The sequence below is a fragment of the Prunus avium genome, chromosome 5, assembly GCF_965620075.1.
Source record: "Prunus avium chromosome 5, drPruAviu1.hap1.1, whole genome shotgun sequence".
Classification (NCBI taxonomy): domain Eukaryota; kingdom Viridiplantae; phylum Streptophyta; class Magnoliopsida; order Rosales; family Rosaceae; genus Prunus; species Prunus avium.
In genome coordinates, this window is record NC_142288.1 from 16,423,427 (window position 1) to 16,443,253 (window position 19,827).

At 39.1% G+C, this 19,827-nt stretch overlaps 3 protein-coding genes across 3 annotated transcripts; all 3 read left to right on the forward strand.

Moving 5' to 3' along the window:
- The first annotated feature begins 1,180 nt into the window (after window positions 1-1,180).
- On the forward strand, window positions 1,181-6,909 carry LOC148294404 (uncharacterized). Its single transcript, XM_088253742.1, has 3 exons — window positions 1,181-2,586; window positions 2,726-2,912; window positions 3,031-6,909. Exons 1-3 carry the CDS (start codon window positions 1,181-1,183, stop codon window positions 6,907-6,909), a joined length of 5,472 nt encoding a protein of 1,823 aa, XP_088109868.1.
- A 1,661-nt stretch (window positions 6,910-8,570) lies between these two features.
- Window positions 8,571-16,198, forward strand: LOC110768016 (Clathrin adaptor complexes medium subunit family protein). The gene is made up of 13 exons (XM_021971696.2): window positions 8,571-8,996; window positions 10,189-10,366; window positions 10,987-11,077; window positions 11,986-12,080; window positions 12,253-12,342; window positions 12,421-12,469; window positions 12,546-12,684; window positions 13,746-13,862; window positions 14,454-14,544; window positions 14,628-14,770; window positions 15,072-15,186; window positions 15,722-15,766; window positions 15,841-16,198. The coding sequence occupies exons 1-13, from the start codon at window positions 8,914-8,916 to the stop codon at window positions 15,919-15,921; spliced, it is 1,317 nt and encodes a 438-aa protein (XP_021827388.1). The 5' UTR covers window positions 8,571-8,913; the 3' UTR covers window positions 15,922-16,198.
- Window positions 16,199-16,663: 465 nt separating this feature from the next.
- On the forward strand, window positions 16,664-19,619 carry LOC110768002 (putative disease resistance protein RGA3). The gene has a single exon (XM_088253442.1). The coding sequence runs from the start codon at window positions 16,950-16,952 to the stop codon at window positions 19,536-19,538; it is 2,589 nt and encodes an 862-aa protein (XP_088109568.1). The 5' UTR covers window positions 16,664-16,949; the 3' UTR covers window positions 19,539-19,619.
- Window positions 19,620-19,827: the final 208 nt, after the last annotated feature.

Consider the following 19,827-nt stretch of genomic DNA (forward strand, 5'->3'; position numbering starts at 1 on the left):
TGCCATTAGGTTCTGTCAAATACTCCGTTAGTTTGCTGACGTGGCATATTGGTCCCTGCCGTTGTTTTAGAAGTATTCACATCCCTTGCATCTGTGAAAGAAATATATAGATGGTAAAAATCTAAGGTATAACTGCCCATACAAATCACATTTGTCGAACAAATTTCTAAGGTACACTGTAAAAAAAAAAAAGTGAGCGAATGTAGGTTAAGCCAATTGGGCAAAGCAGAGATTGCTTGTATATTATGTTATTTATAATAGTAATAATGTTATAGCAAAAATAACTTTGACATAAAATATGGGAAGTGTTCTATTTTCGAGGGAAAGATGCCACTTTGTGTGGTAGAATTTGAACTACCTTCAAAATATGCAATTTCTTTTAATGAACAGAGAAGGAGAATTCGAACTTTAAGAGCGCTTCTAAGATTTGAAAAGAGAGATTCTATTAGATTAAAAGCTAGTTGGTTCATAATATGCAATTTTAGGAATGATAAGGATTATGGAAATGTATTCATGTTTATATGTCTTGTAATTGTGCTAATGAAAAAGAGGGTAGGGTAAAATTATTTTTTCCAAATTCATAATTTGCCACCATATATAGATTTCATAATTCCACAATTACACTAATCTTTTTCACTTCCATGGTTTTTAATATAGTCTTCAACATGAGCTTCAAAACATTTTATGAAGTCTTTTTTTTATATTTGTTATGCTTGTATTTTATAAGAGCTCCAAGCATACACCCCGCACGCAGGTATGTGTTCATACTTTTTTGAGCAGCTCATATATATTGAGATCTTTCTCTTCATCAAGTGAAGAAAGTGGAAGAAGATGAGATGGGAATGCAGGAGAAATGGAGGAAGAGGCGACATTTTTTGTTCGCACTTCAACCTGGATAACGACTATCCATCCCAATATTAACATGGCATTAGTTAATAGAAAATCAAGTAATTTATAAAAATTATAGTGTCTTTTGATTAATCACAATAGTTTACTGTGCTTAACACTCATTTCTTAAAAACATATAGAAAATATATCAAAAAAAAAAAAAAGTCTCTCTAGAATACTAAGGTTTCTCTAGGATTCTAGGAGAGTCAAAACTCGACCACTACAGGAGGCGGCGACACCTCCGGAGTGCATGTCAGAACGGCTGGATCTCGCAACCAGGTTCCTCACGCAGATGGAGGATATCTCTTCGGCCTTTTCGCATCGGTTTGTCCTTACTGATGTGGAGCAACAGGAAATAGTGATAGAGTCAAAGGAGAATATTGGTGTTAAAACCAATAAGTTCTTCCTGGTGGGAGCAGTGCTTTCAGATAAACCAGTAAACAAGGAAGCGCTACGTAAAACTTTTTACACGATCTGGAAACCCAAAGCTCGAGTTACAATAGTAGAACTGGAACAGAATAGATTCTTTTTTGCGTTCAATACAAGGGCGGAACGAGCAACCATCCTCAACGGGGGCCCGTGGGTGTTCAACGACTACCTATTGATTCTAGCAGAGGCGGATGAAATAGTTAATCCGATTAGGATTCCCCTTGTGATGCAGGAATTCTGGATACAGGTGAAAGGCCTCCCCTTGGCTTATATGACCAGGGCCATGGGTCGTCTGATTGGTACTGCACTAGGTGGCTATGTTGTCACCGATCAGAGCAAGAAAGTGGGTTACTTAGGCAGTTACTTGAGGATACGTGCCAGCATTGATGTGACAAAACCCCTCCGGCGAAGTTTAAAACTCAGATTAGATGGAGACCTATTGGAGGTGGAGATACGCTACGAGAAACTGCCTATCACATGTTATCATTGTGGTTTAATTGGCCACACGGAAGGCTCATGCACACGAAAGGGTGTTGTCTATGAAGATGATAAGGCCAAGCCTTATGGCAAATGGTTCCAGCAGGATGTTCTTGCCCTGGATTATCGGCGGCCGTCTGGGAGACGTTTTGGGCTTTCTTCGCCGACGGGCTGGTCCATGCGAGCTCCAGATGAATCCGGCCTCCAGGCGCCGGCAAGGGACACCTACGGCAACGACGATGCGACGAGACCAAATATGGCAGGAGGAGAAATTTTGGGGCAAACTCCGGATTCTCAGGAAGATAACATAAGGATAGATAATCCTCTCCCTGATTCCGCGTCGGCCAATCATGGCGTCCTTGGTGCCTCTCACTCTACACGATCCCCCTCCTATCCATGTATCCCAGATTTGAACAGGATTGCGGATGATTTGGAGGCTGACTTCCAGGGATTACTTCCTATTATTCCTTGTTGTGATAGAGGACCAGAAAACATTAATTCCTTGAGAGTTGACTTCCTATCCCAAGACGTGCATGCAATTAATTTGATTGGCACCCCTGTCTGCTCTCCAAATAGGGGCACTATGGAGCGATATGAGGATTTAGCAATTGGGCCAGCACATGGGCCAGTCAGTAAACCCCATGTGCTCGAATATACCACGGGACTCTTTGGGTCAAACCAGTATGAAACTCAATTTGTGGGCCATGATACAAATATATCTTTGGGGTCCGACCCCTTTAATCTCAGCCCCCTTATTCGACAAAGTGCCCATGCAGGTCCCCTCAAAAACAGGTATGCTCGAGTCAGGAAACAACGACCTCAACGACGGTATACTGCAACTAATAAGGAGACTCGGATTGAACCTAGCAACCGAAAACGTCCAGCAATCTATGTAACAAGTGGGGGGCAACTGGCTCCTCCTTTTAAACAGTTATGCTCCTATGACGGTACCACAAGAAACAGTCAAACGGCAGAGTCTGAGAACACTCAGCTCCGCCGAGAGCCATGATCGTCCTAAGTTGGAACTGTCAGGGGCTTGGGAATCCCAGGGCAGTTCAGGCACTACGACGTTTGATCGTCGCACAAGGACCCACGGTTGTATTCCTGAGCGAAACAAGGTGCAATCGTCAATTTTTTTCTTCTTTGTCAATTAATTTAGGTTTCGATAATTTTTACGCAGTTGATGCCCTTGGCAGGTCTGGAGGGCTGTGTCTTCTTTGGAAATCTGAATGTCAGGTGGCTATTCGATCCGCATCTCTTCACCACATTGATGGAGAGGTCGGAGGTATTGGTGATACAGTACATTGGCGTTTTACAGGCTTCTATGGCTACCCTTCTATTGCAGACAGATATAAGTCATGGCAACTACTCCGTGGTTTGGCTACTGAGTCCACACTCCCTTGGGTCTGTTTTGGGGACTTTAACGAGTTACTCCACAGTAAGGAGAAGGAAGGGGGAGCACCTAGATTAATCAGGCAAATGCTAGCTTTCCGTCAAGCCATTTCTGATTGTGCATTGGAGGATTTGGGGTTTGAAGGACCTGAGTTTACCTGGTACAGTACCAGAATGGGTGGTATCAAAGAGAGGCTAGATCGGGCTCTTGCTAATCTCAAGTGGCAGCAGTTGTTTCCTGCGTCACGTGTGGTGCATCTGGATCCAAGTCGCTCTGACCACCTGCCTTTCCTTATCTACCTAAACCAACAGAAAAATAAAAGGGGGGCACCTTCGCCCAGGTTTCGATTTGAACACATGTGGACTAGCCATGCTGATTGTGAAAGTGTAATTAGCACTGCTTGGGCGACTATTGTTGATGGCACACCTATGTTTCAGGTAGTTGAGAAAATAAAGGTTACACGACTTCGTCTCTTACAATGGCACCGATCAACTTTTAAAGCTACGCAACGGGACATTCAAAGCACTCGTGATAAATTGGGGATTATTTGGCGACAGCAGTGCACAGATCAGACTATTGCAGCCTTCAAGGCCTTATCGACGCAATTAGATGAGTTGTTGGTTCGCGAGGAGGTTTATTGGCAGCAACGAGCTAAGGTTGCTTGGCTTCGAGACGGGGATAGGAATACCAGATTCTTCCATCAACGGGCCAACACGCGGAAGCGGAGGAATAATATTCAGGGTCTAATCGATAGTAATGGTGTTTGGAAAGAGGAGGGCGCAGCAGTCCAGGAAATAGTGGTGGATTATTTCACACACCTTTTCACCTCTAATTGTAGACGCAGGGAGGATATTCTTCTAAATATTGTTTACCCATGTGTGATACCAACCATGAATGCCTCGCTCCTTGCCGACTTCACTGAGCAGGAAGTAAAGCATGCTGTTTTTCAGATGTATCCAACCAAGGCACCTGGGCCGGATGGAATGCCACCTGTCTTTTTTCAGAAATATTGGCACATTGTGGGCAACGATGTGTCTCGAGCCATTATTAATTTTCTGTCTTCTGGACGTCTACTCCACAAGATCAACTTCACCCATGTGGTGCTCATTCCTAAAGTGAAAAACCCAAAGGATATGACCCAACTTCGGCCTATCAGCCTCTGCAACGTTTTATTTAAAATTGCCTCTAAGGTGCTGGCCAACCGATTGAAAGTTATCCTCCCTTCTCTGATTTCGCCCAGTCAGAGCGCTTTTGTCTCAGGCCGCCTTATTTCTGATAACTCCATATTGGCTGCTGAAATCATCCATTGCCTGCGGAGTCGACGACGGGGTAAGAAAGGTTTTTTGGCACTGAAGCTTGATATGAGTAAGGCTTACGACAGAATTGAATGGTCTTTCCTGGAACAGATGATGAAGAAATTGGGTTTTGCTGATCAATGGGTTAGTCTTATAATGACTTGTGTCACTACTGTTACTTACTCCTTTCTGGTTAATGGCTCACCGTGTGGCTATCTTACCCCTTCTAGAGGCCTCAGGCAGGGAGATCCGTTATCACCCTATCTATTTATTCTATGTGCACAAGGTTTCTCTAGTTTTCTTACACAGGCAGAAAGGGATGGGCGGTTACAAGGAGTCTCCATTTGTAGGGGTGCTCCCTCAATCAACCACCTCCTGTTCGCAGATGATTGCTACTTGTTTGCCCATGCAAATGTGAGGGATTGCGGGACAATTAAGGAGGCACTCTCTTGGTATGAGTGGGTATCCGGTCAACAAGTTAATTTACAGAAGAGTGCAATTTGCTTTAGCAAAAATGTTAAGCGCCAAGACCAACTGGATCTAGCAGCATCCCTCGGTGTCTCATGTGCTGATCATTATGATAAGTATCTTGGGCTTCCAATGGTAGTTGGTAGGAACAAAGGTTCCTCGTTTGCACATCTCAAGGAACGGTTGGGCAAAAAATTATTTAGCTGGAAAGGAAAACTCTTAAGCAGTGCAGGGAAAGAAATTCTTATCAAAACGGTGGCACAAGCTCTCCCCTTGTATTCGATGAGCGTTTATTTATTGCCCAAATATTTTTGCGATGATCTTAACCGTTTAATTGCAGATTTCTGGTGGAACGGAAATAGTGGCGACAGGAAAATACATTGGCTTGCTTGGGATAAGCTCTGCCAACCCAAAGATCTTGGGGGGTTGGGCTTCCGTGATTTATATGCTTTCAACCTTGCTATGTTAGCTAAGCAAGGATGGAGGCTCATACAATATCCAAACTCTTTTATAGCAAATGTTCTACGAGCTAAGTACTTTCCTGACAAATCTTTTCTTGACGTCCCTGTCCCTGAAAATTCTTCTTATGTTTGGAAAAGTATCTGTGCAGCCAGAAAAATTCTTTTGCAGGGATCTAGATGGCAGGTGGGCAGTGGGGCAGAGATTGATATTTGGAAGGACCCATGGGTGCCACGCCCTTCTACCTTTCGGGTTATCTCACCAAAACCCCACGGCTGTGCTGTTACCAAGGTGAATGAGTTTATTCTTGCCCACCCTCGACGCTGGAATGTCAGCCTTCTATCTAACCTCCTTTACCCCCCCGATGTGGATGTGATTCGAACTATTCCGCTGAGCTTTCATCATAGGGACGACGCCCTTATCTGGCATTTTGACAAAAAAGGTCAGTTTACTGTCAAAAGTGCTTACAAGGTAGCCCGTATGGTTCTTGATCCCAGGACCGTGGCGTCATCATCAACTGAAAATGGTTTTAGTAAAGGGTGGACTGCTCTTTGGAAGGCAAAGATTCCAGGCAAAATCAAATTGTTTTGGTGGAGAGCATGCAATGGCATCCTACCAACTAAGGACAACTTGTGGAAACGAAAGATACACTTGGATACTTGCTGTGACTTATGTGGGGCTGAAATGGAGTCTACTTTGCATGTGTTATGGCACTGCCCATTCGCAAGAGGGGTCTGGGCCTGTGCTTCAATTGGCAGCGGTGGTATCTCTCGACAATTCCATCATGTGCATGATTGGGTCCTCTCATGTATTGACCTTTTATCCCATGCTGATTTGGACCTCTTTTTTGTTACTGGTTGGGCAATCTGGGAGGCTCGAAATGGCAAGCTTTGGAATAATCTAACACCCAAACCAGAATTCACAAGCTCTAGCGCTGCTGTTCGTCTACATGATTTTGTTCGTGCTCGCCCACAGGGGGCTGCTCTTAGCCGGGGTAGTACTATGCCTCAGAACTGGACAAAACCATGCACAGGAAGTCTAAAAATTAATGTGGATGGCTCTTGGACAGCAGGTAATACAGATGGAGGTGTGGGAATCGTGGTGCGTGATTCTAATGGCAAGTTTGTTGTAGGAAGAGCTCTGCATGTGGACAATGTTTTCTCAGCTCTACAGGTTGAAGCAATGGCAGCTCGTGAAGGAGCAATTTTGGCGGTGGAAGGGGATTTTAATAATGTAATTTTTGAGAGTGATTCTCTCCAGATCGTGTCAGCAATCCGAAGTCCTTCTGTTGATAGGTCCTCTGTGGGCCCAGTGGTGGAAGATACTAAGGCACTGCTAACCCAGATCACTGGGGATGGTTTTACCCATATCCGCCGGGTTGCAAATGGAGCGGCTCATCGTCTGGCGCGTTATGCTTCCCATATTGGAACTATGGCTACTTGGTTTGAAGAACCGCCAGATCTTCTAGTTGATATCCTATATGAGGAGTGTAACTTGTAGTTTTTTACGGCCATGCTCCTAGGGGGACGGGGGGGGGACTCTATCGGAGGCAAGGTTCCTTCTCCCGCTTGCGGTCGAGGAGGTAGGCTACTTCGTAGCTGATGACCACTACGCTTCGTTTGGTGTAGAGTACTCGCCTAATCCTCTAGGGTTTGTGCCTGATTTTTGTACTTGTTACCCCTTTTTTCCTATTCAATAAAACACTATCGCCCTTGTGTTTCAAAAAAAACACTCATTTCTTTTTCATTTTTAAACTGAAATTTTGAATTTATTGAACAACTTTAGCTTTTTTCTATTCATTTTTAAAAAGTTTTCAAATTTTTTTTCAACGGAAATTGGATGGAGATGACCACATTGATTAACAAAGTCAAATAAATGGAAGAAATTGCGAACTTACTTAAGACGTACTCTTTTTTTTTTTTTTTTGTTTGATAAAAAGACATAGTTTTTTTTTATAGTACAAGTGATAGTCTAAACTGTAAGAGAGGGGGGAGTTTCTCACACACACTACTATGATGCCATAGAGGTTCGAACTTGAGACCACTAATCTGCAAGTTAAGGTCCTTTTTCACTGGGTTAGCCCTCGTTGACTATAAAGACATACTCTTATATGAACTAGTTATGTTCATCTTTGCTAAAAGTATTCCCATGTTTTCTCATTTAATATACATTGAGGAAACTATTATGTATGTATGAAAAACTCATTTAAGCTAATATGGTCTAGCTTAATGGAAAAATGGCCTTAATTTGCAGATAAGTTGTCTCATGTTCAAATCCTCATGACACCTTAGTAGTGTGTGTGTGAAAAAATCCCCTCCCCTTGTAGTTTAGACCATCACTTGTATTTTTATTTTAAAAAAGAACTCATTGTATGTATTGAAAAATTGTTCATAAGAGTTTACAACAACATCTCTCTCTTGCATTTTGCACGTTAGGAATCCTATTACGTCTTGTAGTTTAATATACACATTAGAATGGTATGTGCACTTCTATGCCTAGAGAGAGGACCAACTTCCTAGAGTAAAACCCTAATAGATTACCAAATGCGCGCCACACCATAACTTAACAATTTCTTCAACAACCAATCTAACCACCTAAATTACACCAATTTCGAAAGGTGTGTGTACTTAAATGTTAAAATTGTAATAAACTAAAGTTAACCCTTACTATTATTATTATTATGGATTTTTACTATGAATGATCCCTACACTTGTTAAAGAAAAAAACTTTCTTACAACGGGGATAATACTGTTTTGTTATCCTCAACAAATAACACAATGACACGTACAAAAATTATCTTACGTGTCAGTTTGTTATGGTTGGGGATAACACTTTTTACTATCCCTGTTGCATGAGAGTTCTCTAACAATAGTCCTTATTTCAATGCTTAAATTTTCAAATCAATCAATGTGATCTACACATTAATTTGGTCCATTTTATCGTATACCATCAAAACCTCATGTGAAATTAGTCATGCATCAAATTTTAAAACGGTAATTTTTGTCAAAACAACCTATTCAATAAACAAACGAAATGAAGCTAACATATTTTACTCAAATTTGAGCTCACTGCGTTGGTCAACTGGCGAAATCCACTTAAGCTAGGTTATATGATTTTTGAATTTTAATTTATTGTTTAATGTCTGCTAGGATATATGGTTTTTAAGTTTTCAACGAATGCTAGCTGCCGCGCGTGAAATCCAAATATGCAAAACTAGAAGGCAAGACCAACTTCTCTGACTGCAACTCGGCGACTTGTTGATCTTGAAAACACAAAACATCTCTTATTTCATATTCTTTGTTTTCAGTCTACAATTGTTTACATTGCTCACCGACGAAATTCACAAGCTATCAGTTAACACCACCAACCAACAGACCATTGGAATTGCCTTCGTCTGGCAATCACCGCCGTCCCTTTCCAAATCTCGCAGATCTGACAGCTGACCCAGTCCCGTCACCGTCCCATTTCATCAGTTGATTTGGGTCTTGATCCACTGGATCAGAGATGCCGGTGGCTGCTTCCGCCATTTACTTCTTGAACCTCCGAGGTGATGTTCTCATCAACCGCCTCTATCGTGACGATGTTGGGTAATCTCTCTCTCTCTCTCTCTCTCTGAGCTTTTGGGTGCTGTGAATTGGTCGGTATAATATCGTTAAGAAATGGGTTGTATGTATATATCTCTGTATAATTGCATCTGGATTACATTTATATATTTGTGGATTATTGTATCTGGGTATGGCCCGGAAGTTACTTTTATGTATTGCGACATGGTTTTTGGTCAATGGGTATTCTGTTTGAGCTTTTAAGGTTTCTGGGTTTGTGTCAAATTGTTGAAATTTGTAAGGGACAAGGTGCTTTTGTCATTCTGAGATGTGGAGAAATGAAATTTAAATCGAAAGTGGGAAATGGTGCATAGTTCTATTTTGTTATTTTTCATACAAATGTGGACCTAGCTGCTGCTGTTCTCAATACTTTTGCAGTTAACTGGTGGTTCTGTGAGTTTTGCTATTTATTTAGGTGTTGTAAGACTTAGATGAAACTACTTAAGCTTAAGCTTATCTATTGCTTTTGGCGTAAAATGTTCCTTATGGACGGGGGCTGAGGCTTGTTAGGTACTCATTAAATAATTGATTGTGTTATGGATTTAGGTAAATATGACGCTCACTTATTGTGTATTTATGAAAATTGAATCACAGGCATTCGAAAAGGGATTTTTCTTTCTTTTAATTCTTTTTTTCAGGTTTTTTTTAAACAAGTTATCTAGTTCTTTGTTCATGTATATGTAGTAGGCAACAGTGTAAGAGTGAGGCCTTCTGAGTCAGCTTGTACAATTTCTTTAAGATCCAATGATTTTCCATAGGATCAGTTCTGTGTGTCTTATGAAATGATCCTAAGACCTACTTTCAACCACAGCACACTCATTACCTTCTGAACTAAGGCCCGGGCAGGCAGGCACATACCATGTTTTTTCTGTTAATGTTTAATCTTTCTGGATTAGTATTTACTGCTGTTGTGGGGTATTTTTATTTGACCATATGTAGAAAGGTACTGTTCGGAATTACTTGGCCTTTGAGAAGGCAACAGGGAGGGTTTGGGGTAGGTTCTAAGCTCACATAAAATGGTATAGGGTGGTGCAAGAAATACTATTGTCAGGTCTAAACTTCTGTTTGCATGTGTTTAGACGATACATGCTGGTGCTCGTTGTTCTGTTGTCGGCTGCATTTTTTGTAAGTAAAAGTTTATTAAAGTTAGTGTGTAATAACAATTCATTTCTTTCAGGGGAAATATGGTGGATGCTTTCCGAATGCACATAATGCAAACAAAAGAACTTGGAACATGTCCTGTTCGGCAGATTGGTGGATGCTCTTTCTTTTACATGAGAATCAGCAATGTTTATATTGTTATTGTAGTCAGCAGCAATGCAAATGTAGCCTGTGCATTCAAGTTCGTTGTTGAGGTAATGATGATGTTATCATCTAAAGTCTATGTAGATTTCCTTTTCCTGTTTGGATTTTGAAACTTTCTATATTGATGATCTGATATAAGGATCTTCTCTACCCTTGGTTACCTGGTAGCTAAACATGTTCAAGTTACCTGTTAGCTAAACATGTTCAAGAAGCTTGCATCATATTCTGAATTCTAAGTTTTTACTCAGAAAAATTTGACAGGACTGAAGCTGTTAAAGGGTTCTCGTACAGCTTTATTGTTTTAATGTTTATAAGAAACGGGTCCGTGAAATCTTTATTGGTTATCTTTCACCAGTCACTTAGAGAAATAACGTGTGTTGTTTATCAATCCAAAGGGGGATGGACCAAGTAAATTAATTTTGTTTTCATTGCACAGTAATGCTAAAAAGATTTCCATATTATGTAGCAAGTATACAGGTCTGCCCATTTAATAATCTGCCCATAAAGGTTTTTAACTCACCTTAGACAAGTTTATAATAGTAAGACCCACCTTGTAAGCTGAGGTTGGAGAACATGGATCTGTAATGTGTTTTTTACAGTTTGTTATGTGAACCTGTGAAAAGTAGTCTTAACTGTGGTAGATGATTATGGTACTCTATTCTGCTTGCAGGCTGTTGCACTGTTCAAATCTTATTTTGGTGGGGCTTTTGATGAAGATGCAATTCGTAATAATTTTGTTCTGATTTATGAGCTGTTGGACGGTATGTCATTGAACAAAATTTTAACTATACTGTGTCCATGCATGTACAGAAGCTATTGTGTGGTAGACAAAACTGTATCCTACACATGCTTTGCACTTTAAAAAAGGAAAAAAGCTGAAAAGTAGAAGAGAAATTGGGTTTGCTACACATAGTTCAACCATACACAACATCCTCTTACAATATGACAGGGTTCGCTAGTTGTAATATTTGTTGTGCTCAAGAATATGCCACTGTTGTTAGTTTTGTTCTCAACACATCGAACGCAGTATGGTGGGGCTTTGTAAAATGGCGTAACATAACAATTGTTTGCAATTTGAACACATGGCTCTGTGCAAGGAGTTTTTTTAGTAGATGATGTATATTTCACTTGATGCCCTCCATTCTGGACTCGTTATCTTTATCTGAGAATATCATGAATTTCAAACTTAAAGAAGGTAAAGAGAAATGGTCCACAATAATGATTCACTTGGTTCTCTGTTTGCCTTTTCCCAGCACGGAAACTACTACACCAACAATCCTGGATAAGAACTCTAATTATTTGTGATCTTGGTTATTATATTCAGCTGTATGGAATATGATGATGTTGAAATGAGTAACATTAACTTAGATTTGCATTATTTTGTCGCTGGTCTATAAATTCATGTGCTGCAGCATGCACTGACCATGCCCGAATTCATGCAAGCATCCATTATGTTATTTGTTGATTATGATATGAAAATGCATGCATGTTTTTGTTTGTCAGTTTTTGAATGACATATGAACTTGTATCTTTTTCATCTATTTCTATTGTTTCTAATTACACTTATCTTTAGTCAACCAGTGTTCTACAAAATAGAAGGTCAAATATATCATTTATATTGAGAGTTCATCATATAAATGTCTGAATAGTATGTACCCTTAAATTGCAGAAATTATGGATTTTGGTTATCCACAGAATCTTTCACCAGAAATTTTAAAGCTTTACATCACTCAAGAAGGAGTGCGCTCGCCATTCTCTTCTAAGGTAAAATGATTCTAATGGTTCAGGTTCAGGATATGGTAGGGCCAATGTGTATGAAGTCTCATTGGACTTTTTCCTCTGATAATATACAGAATATTGTAGCTGTTTCATGTGTATATCATGATTTTAGTTTCTGATCAATTTTTTTTTTCAACTGTGTTCCAAAAAACAAAAGCCTACAGATAAACCAGTCCCAAATGCAACTCTACAAGTTACAGGTGCTGTTGGTTGGCGCAGAGAGGGCCTTGTTTATAAAAAGAATGAGGTGATGTAAATTTTTGTACTTCTTTTTTACATTCATTATTGTATGTTCTATTAGATTATTAACATTTTTTCAATGCAGGTCTTCTTGGATATTGTGGAAAGTGTAAATCTTCTTATGTCTTCCAAAGGTGGGGAAGGTGTTTTTGAATGAGTTGCATGAACAATGTCTATTTGGTTACTCATAAGCGATTTTGGTGACTATAGGTAGTGTGCTGCGTTGTGATGTAACCGGGAAAATTCTTATGAAATGCTTCCTCTCTGGAATGCCCGACTTGAAGTTGGGGTTGAATGATAAAATTGGCCTTGAGAAAGAGTCACAACTCAAATCCCGTCCTACTAAAAGGTATTCAATGGCTGACAGTTCTGTTCTATTATTTTGATTCTATCTAATCTTTTTAATCATCAACTTTCTTGGCTTAGTATCTTGTTTCCAAATTACTGTTCCCTTTGATATTGTTTATAGTCACTTTTCCTTTGAAAACAAATGTAGCTCGTTTTATTAGAGTAGCACATGGGAATACGTCCTTACCAGCTTTTGCCATTCGGGTAATTTCTATACGCAACTACCCAGCCAAACATTGCAAACCTAGCACAGGAAGGAGAATCATGGAAGAGGAAAAGTAAAGTACATAAGCACAGGATCACAAAATTTAGGATGGTTCACCCTAAACTTGACAATGCACACGTGGGTGAAGACTACGATAATCCAGTAAACCAAAAGAGTAAATAAAATTACAATGAGAAACTGATAGGTCCGTCCAACCAACTAAGTAAGCTCTCTTATGCGGTCTCAGTTCTCAATGGAGAATACCAATTGCACCTGAAGCTCATAGGTTCTCTCTTAATTGTGGCAATCATTCACTCTTAGAAAACTTCAATAATCCTATTTGTAGGAAGCGTTGCGAGGGAAGGTGCTATCCAAGTAAATTGTTTTCCTTATATTGAGTCGCACTACATCAATCTCCACCTCACTGAAAATTAAGCCTCTAGCCTCCACCACAAATCAAGCTCCTGGGATCAAACTCACTTACCAAAACATGCTCTATGTAGCCACGACACTTACGTAATCTAAGGTCTTAAAGAACTTGACAAAACCAATTGATGCCTTTGAACAGTTTGCCCAATTTCCTCATAAAAACCTCAGAACTAACCAATTGCCATATAAACTCTTATTTCTACCTGTCAGTGATTTTTGTTCTCTTTTTGTTTTGTTATTTTAAATCTGTCTTTACAGTGTCCTTTTTTTTTTTTTGGCCTTTATAGTTGATCTGTTCTGTATTTCGAGCATTGCATCTTTGCCTTCATCAAGATATTGCAAATAACTCTTAATGAGTGATGTCAGTTTTTGACAGTACATGATTTTTTTTCTTTTTCTTTTCTATTTTAAACTTGATTATTATGCAGTGGTAAAACCATCGAGCTCGACGATGTTACTTTCCATCAATGTGTAAACTTGACAAGGTTCAACTCAGAGAAGACAGTTAGTTTTGTGCCACCTGATGGTGAATTTGAATTAATGAAGTAAGCCCTTACTTCCTTTAATGTTGTCCTTCATGGTGTGAATTTAACTGTTTTCTTAGGGTGCTCAGACCCGCTCACTTCACGGTAATGTTGTTTTTACATTGCGCATTATGACAAATTAAATAGTCCCTTAAATGGATGTCACAACTCGAGGGAACTTGATTTTAATATGAGCTTGACATATAACCTTGCGAGGAGTTTCAATTGTGCCGCTACTTTGTATCATCTGATGTTCTGGTTTATATCTTGTATGCTTTCATATCAAGGGGAGGTGGTTTGTGACTCATGCTTCCTAACTTCAGTCAGTCATCTTTTGTTCTTTTGACAGAAGAATTTTATTGGGTGTTAAAGTTATAAACCAACAAAAGTCCTAAATAGCTTTTATAGGATTGTACTCAATTTTTGGTACTCTCTACTAGTACCTTCTCTGCAGTTAGCAATCTTATACAGCCTGATGTCACTGTCATAAATCTTAATGATAGGTAGAGTTTCTTTTAATACCAGATAAATTGTTGTAGTTGGGTAGCAGTGTTGTATACATTTAATTGTATTCATAAGGCCTGCTTCTGTGATTGGTTATATGTGCAATAGGTACCGTATTACTGAGGGCGTGAACCTTCCCTTCCGAGTATTGCCTACAATTAAGGAACTTGGTAGAACTCGCATTGAAGTAAATGTTAAGGTTTGCTACTTTTCATGTTAAAGGTTGCTATTTTTGGATGTTTGTTGCTTGGAAAATAACTTATATGCACTACTTCTCTTCAGATAAAGAGTGTATTCGGTGCAAAAATGTTTGCTCTTGGGGTTGTCATCAAAATTCCTGTGCCAAAACAAACAGCAAAGACAAATTTTCAAGTGACTTCGGGTCGAGCAAAATACAATGCTGCTATTGATTGTTTGGTTTGGAAGTGAGTGTTTGTAGTATGTTTATTTATTGAGTTCTAATTCTATGTACTATTTAATTTGTTAAGATTTGCAATCTTAATTTTCTGTTGAAAAAACTGCAATATTGTTTTAATTCAGTAGCTCCTGAACGCTGGCTTAGGTGGTAAAAAGGTGGGATTAGATTTGGGGTTGGGGTAGGTACCATTGTAGGTTCAAAGTATGCAAATCTGTCTGGCATATATGAAATTTATAGGAGCCTTTTTGACTGCCTGAAATGTGTGTGCATTATTTTCACTGTATATCAACTTTCTTGTGACTTTGTAGGATAAGAAAATTTCCAGGACAAACTGAGCCAACCTTGAGTGCAGAAGTTGAGCTGATTTCAACGATGACAGAAAAGAAATCTTGGACAAGACCACCAATTCAGATGGAGTTCCAGGTGCCTAACTAATCATTGCTGCTAACTCCAGTATTCTTATGACACTTGTTTCATCTGTTTGTTAATCCAGCAGCTCATCTCCACTTTAGTAGGTATCATTAGAGAAAAAATTAAAAATTAAAAAATGTGACCAAATCCCAAACAATCAGCTGCTAGGTTTATGCATTTCAAAACTAATACTTTTTAGTTTTTAGTTTTTAATTTTTGCTCTACTTCTATATCTTCTGAAGCACATATGGAAATTATACATGCTGTTTTTTTCACTGCCTAAAATTTTGATCCCTATGTTACTTGGATGCTGTTCACATGTGTGAAAAGGAAATATTGCTTGCGTGTTCATGTTTTTCGCACAGTAAGTCTCTAGTATATTGCCTATTATCAGTGGCGGACCTAGGATTTCCTGATAGATGAACAGTTTCCCGACCTATCGTTTAAAATTTCTGTTTTCATGTATGTCTTTATGGCATTTGATATTGTTTCTTCTCCCCGTCCACCTCTTTAAAGAAGGTGATTCATTGAGTTATTGTGTATACAGGTTCCAATGTTCACAGCATCTGGTTTACGTGTCCGTTTTCTCAAGGTACTGGCTTTGCCCTGTCAACACTAGTATGCATTCTGTAAAAAATGTTGCATTTATTCATCGATTTTCTGCAGGTATGGGAAAAGAGTGGATACAACACTGTTGAGTGGGTCCGCTATATCACCAAAGCCGGTTCATACGAGATTAGGTGCTAGAGACACGGGATTGCTGTTGTGAAGACTTGAGAGGATTTTAGGGTGGATGCTGGAATTTTATACAATTGAGTTGAGTGGGAATTATTCAGGAGTCTGTTTTGACAAGCATAAATCATAGGGATTTAATTGCTCATGTTATAATTTGTGTCAATATGATTGTTTGTGGTCTTGTATCCTGCTGTAAATGCTAGCGTACTCTAGAACTGGTAAATTGAGCCTTCAATTTTTTATTTTTTATTTGGCTTAATATCACAAAACATCCCTAAGGTTTAAGAAATTATCAGATTGCATCCTCAATATTTTTTTTGTCATTCATGGGCCTCAAGGTTAGTATCTTTATAAAGAATGATTTTTTAATAATTTGACCGAATTGCCCCTCCACGGGTAACAGAAGTTACTCCAATTTGATAGAAATGAGAGATTGTCCTTGTATTGCTTCAAATTGAAACCATAGGGACAAAATTGACCAAATTAAAACAACATGGATCAAAGTGGTAAAAGTGTGTAAAAGTGACAAATTACAGGGATCAAAAGTGATTTTTTGTCTTTTTTTAATTATCCAAATGTTTAGTTTTAATAATTTAATTTTAAAAAAAATAAAAACATAAAGTCAGACGGAAAAGTAGATGGAATTAGAAAAATTTAATGGTAAGGGGTAAATTGGCTGTTTTAATACATTTAAGTGCTAACTTGGCTGACTTTTTAGTTCATAGAGTTAAGTTTGATTAGGATCATAGTTCAAGGGGTAACCCAACTGAAAAATCCTAATTTAAATGATTATTTTCCTATCTTTACTAGGATTTAGTTTGCTTTTCCCTTGTCAATTAGGTTTCCCGTTTATTATAGGGTTTGATGGCTATATAAGCCTAGCTAGTTCAGAGTTGTGAGAAGGCGTTTTTTATCAATATAATTCAAAAGTTACATATTATAGAGTTTCTTTGTCCTAGAAGAACTCAGTTATCTTGGTTCCGACTTCTATTCTATTGCCCTAGAACTCAAACTCTGTTTCGTCCTGATCCTGAATCGCTATGGAGTCGTTTTCCTGTAACATTGCAACAAAAGTGCTGGAAAGGCTTTCTTCCCGTGGGCACAAAGAAATTCACTTGTCGAAAGATGTCAAAGGTGAGCTCCATGAAACCTTATCAACCATCACAAAGGTGCTCCAGTATGCAGAGGAAAACCAGAGGTCAAATCCCCTCTTGCTCGCTGACTGTTTCAGAAAGCTCCAAGATGTTTGCTATGACATGGATGATGTTCTAGACGAATACGAATACAAGAAGTTGCGGATGCAAATGCTCAAACCTAAAGGTAGCGTGAAAGAAAAGGTACACAACTTGTTTTCAATTCCAAATTCTGTCATGTCAAGCTACAAAATGAGTCACAGAATAAAAAATATGAGAAAAAGGTTAGGTGAGATTGCAGCCGCAAAACCTCAGTTCAATCTGTCTGAACGAGCTGCATATTGGCATGACATGCACATGGAGAGGAAGACCAGCTCTTTCGTGCACTCCACAAATGTGATTGGGAGAGATAACGATAAAGAAGAGATGCTCACCCATCTTCTTAAGGACACTTACACTGGTGAAGGTGATGATGACGAGGAGAATGTTTCCATTATTTCCATTAATGGATTAGGAGGCTTGGGAAAGACCACGCTCGCTAAATTAGTGTACAATGATGATAGGGTAGTAGCAAATTTTAATTTGAGAATTTGGATTTGTGTCTCAAATGATTTTGACAATGAAAGATTGCTCCGAGAAATTGTCAGGGCTGCAACTAAAGAAACATGTAAAGATGAAAGCATTGAAGAGATGCAAATGAAGCTGCAGCACACTTTGAAAAACAAGAAACTTTTATTGGTGTTGGATGATGTTTGGGATAAAGAGCCAATGGGAATTACGTTTGAAAAATGGATTGATTTCAAGTGTTTGTTAAAGATTGAAGCCAATGGAAGTAAAATTATTGTAACAACACGAAACGAATCGGTTTCTTTGATTATAGCGCCTGCACACGTGTATCTGTTGAAATGCCTTCCCCACTCAGATTGTATGACTATATTTAAAAAATTGGTATTCACAAAAATAGAAGAGGGAAACCATCCCAAGTTGATGAAAATTGGGGAAGATATTGTGAAGAAGTGTGGAGGGGTTCCTCTTGCCTTGTACACCATAGGGGGCCTCCTCAAATCGAACAAGGATGAGAGTTATTGGTCACATGTTAGAGACACTGACATATGGAAATTGGAACAGGAAAGCAAGAGCATTTTAACTGCACTCAAGTTAAGCTATGATGCGTTGCCGGTCTACTTGAAACCTTGTTTTGCCTTTTGTTCACTTTTTCCAAAGGATTACATATTTAGAAGCGAAGACTTGATTCCGTTGTGGATGGCTCAAGGCTTTGTTCAATCCTCCCAAGAACATGGAAACCAAGAGCTTGAAGATATTGGTATGCACTACATAAGGCAACTATGTTCTACGTATTTCTTCCAGATCGTGGAATATGATTCCACTTTTATAGTATTTAAAATACACGATCTAGTTCATGATTTAGCAATCTCAATGGCACAGGTAGAATACTCGTCTTTGAATTTTCGTCCCTCTTATTCTTCTAAGATGGTTCGACATGTGTCAATATCTCAGAGGGACTTGTCCAAGGAAAAAGAAGAAGACCCAGAATTCTTACTCGGTTTTGAGAAATTGAGAACCATTATAATTTCAGATTTGGACAGTGAATATGTTCCTATAGAAGTTGGGGTCAACAATCTATCTTTTTTACAGAGATGCATCTCAAGGCTCAACTTCCTACGGGTGCTAAATCTTAGTAACTTGACTATTAAGGTGCTGCCAAGTTCCATCGGCAACTTGAGACACTTGAGATATCTCGACTTGTCATTTAATCGGCATATAAGTAAGCTTCCCGATTCTATTTGCAAGCTGCATCATTTGCAATCCTTGGTGCTTGCATATTGTGAAAAACTCCAGGAGTTGCCAAAAGACATGGGAAACCTAATCAGCCTCAGGTACTTGGTCTTAACCATAAACCAGACACATTTACCAAAAGTAATTGGACATCTCACCTCCCTTCGAACTTTATTTGTGATTTTGTGTAACAATCTTATATGTTTGGGTGAAGGGATGGGATCCCTCACTAACCTTCGAACGCTGGTCATTTCGAAATGTCAAAACTTGGAGTCCTTGCCATCCTGTAACATGACCACAATGGAAACTTTGGATATCAGTGATTGCCCAAAGCTAGATCTGATGGGGTCAGGAGAAGGCATTCGGGGTCTTAGATTTTTTGGGATTGAAAATTCGAGTTTGAAGGCGTTACCCCATTGGCTGCAAGAGTCTGCAAACACTCTACAAGGGTTACGCTTGGACAATACCTTTCTCCAGTTACCGGACGGGTTCCAAAACTTCACCATGCTCCGAAAACTAAAGATTATAGACTGTCCTGATTTGGTTACTTTTCCCGAAGGCATGCACCGCCTCACTGCACTGAGAGAGTTGGAGATTAGCAGCGACCCTTTAGCTGAAAGATGCAAAAGGGAAGAAGGTGAGGATTGGCACAAGATAGCTCATGTCCCAAAGATCATTCTTTATGGTCGTATAATCTGATCAGCTGGTAATTGGGTAACAATATTATACTTATTGATCTCTTCTTGGTGTGTTATATCTAGTTTTCTATGTATCAGTATATTAACCCTCTTAATAACAATATATATAATTTCTTTTTTATTCCTAACAATTGCAGATCTCATGGATTGCAGAAAAAAACATGCATAATCGAAGTTTTCCCCCTTGGTTGAATGTTACTATTCTACGAGTTTTCATACAGTTGTTCCCTCATGGATGTAAATAGGCGTAGGTAAAGTCATTTACTCTCTTTTTTTGGATCGGTAAAGTC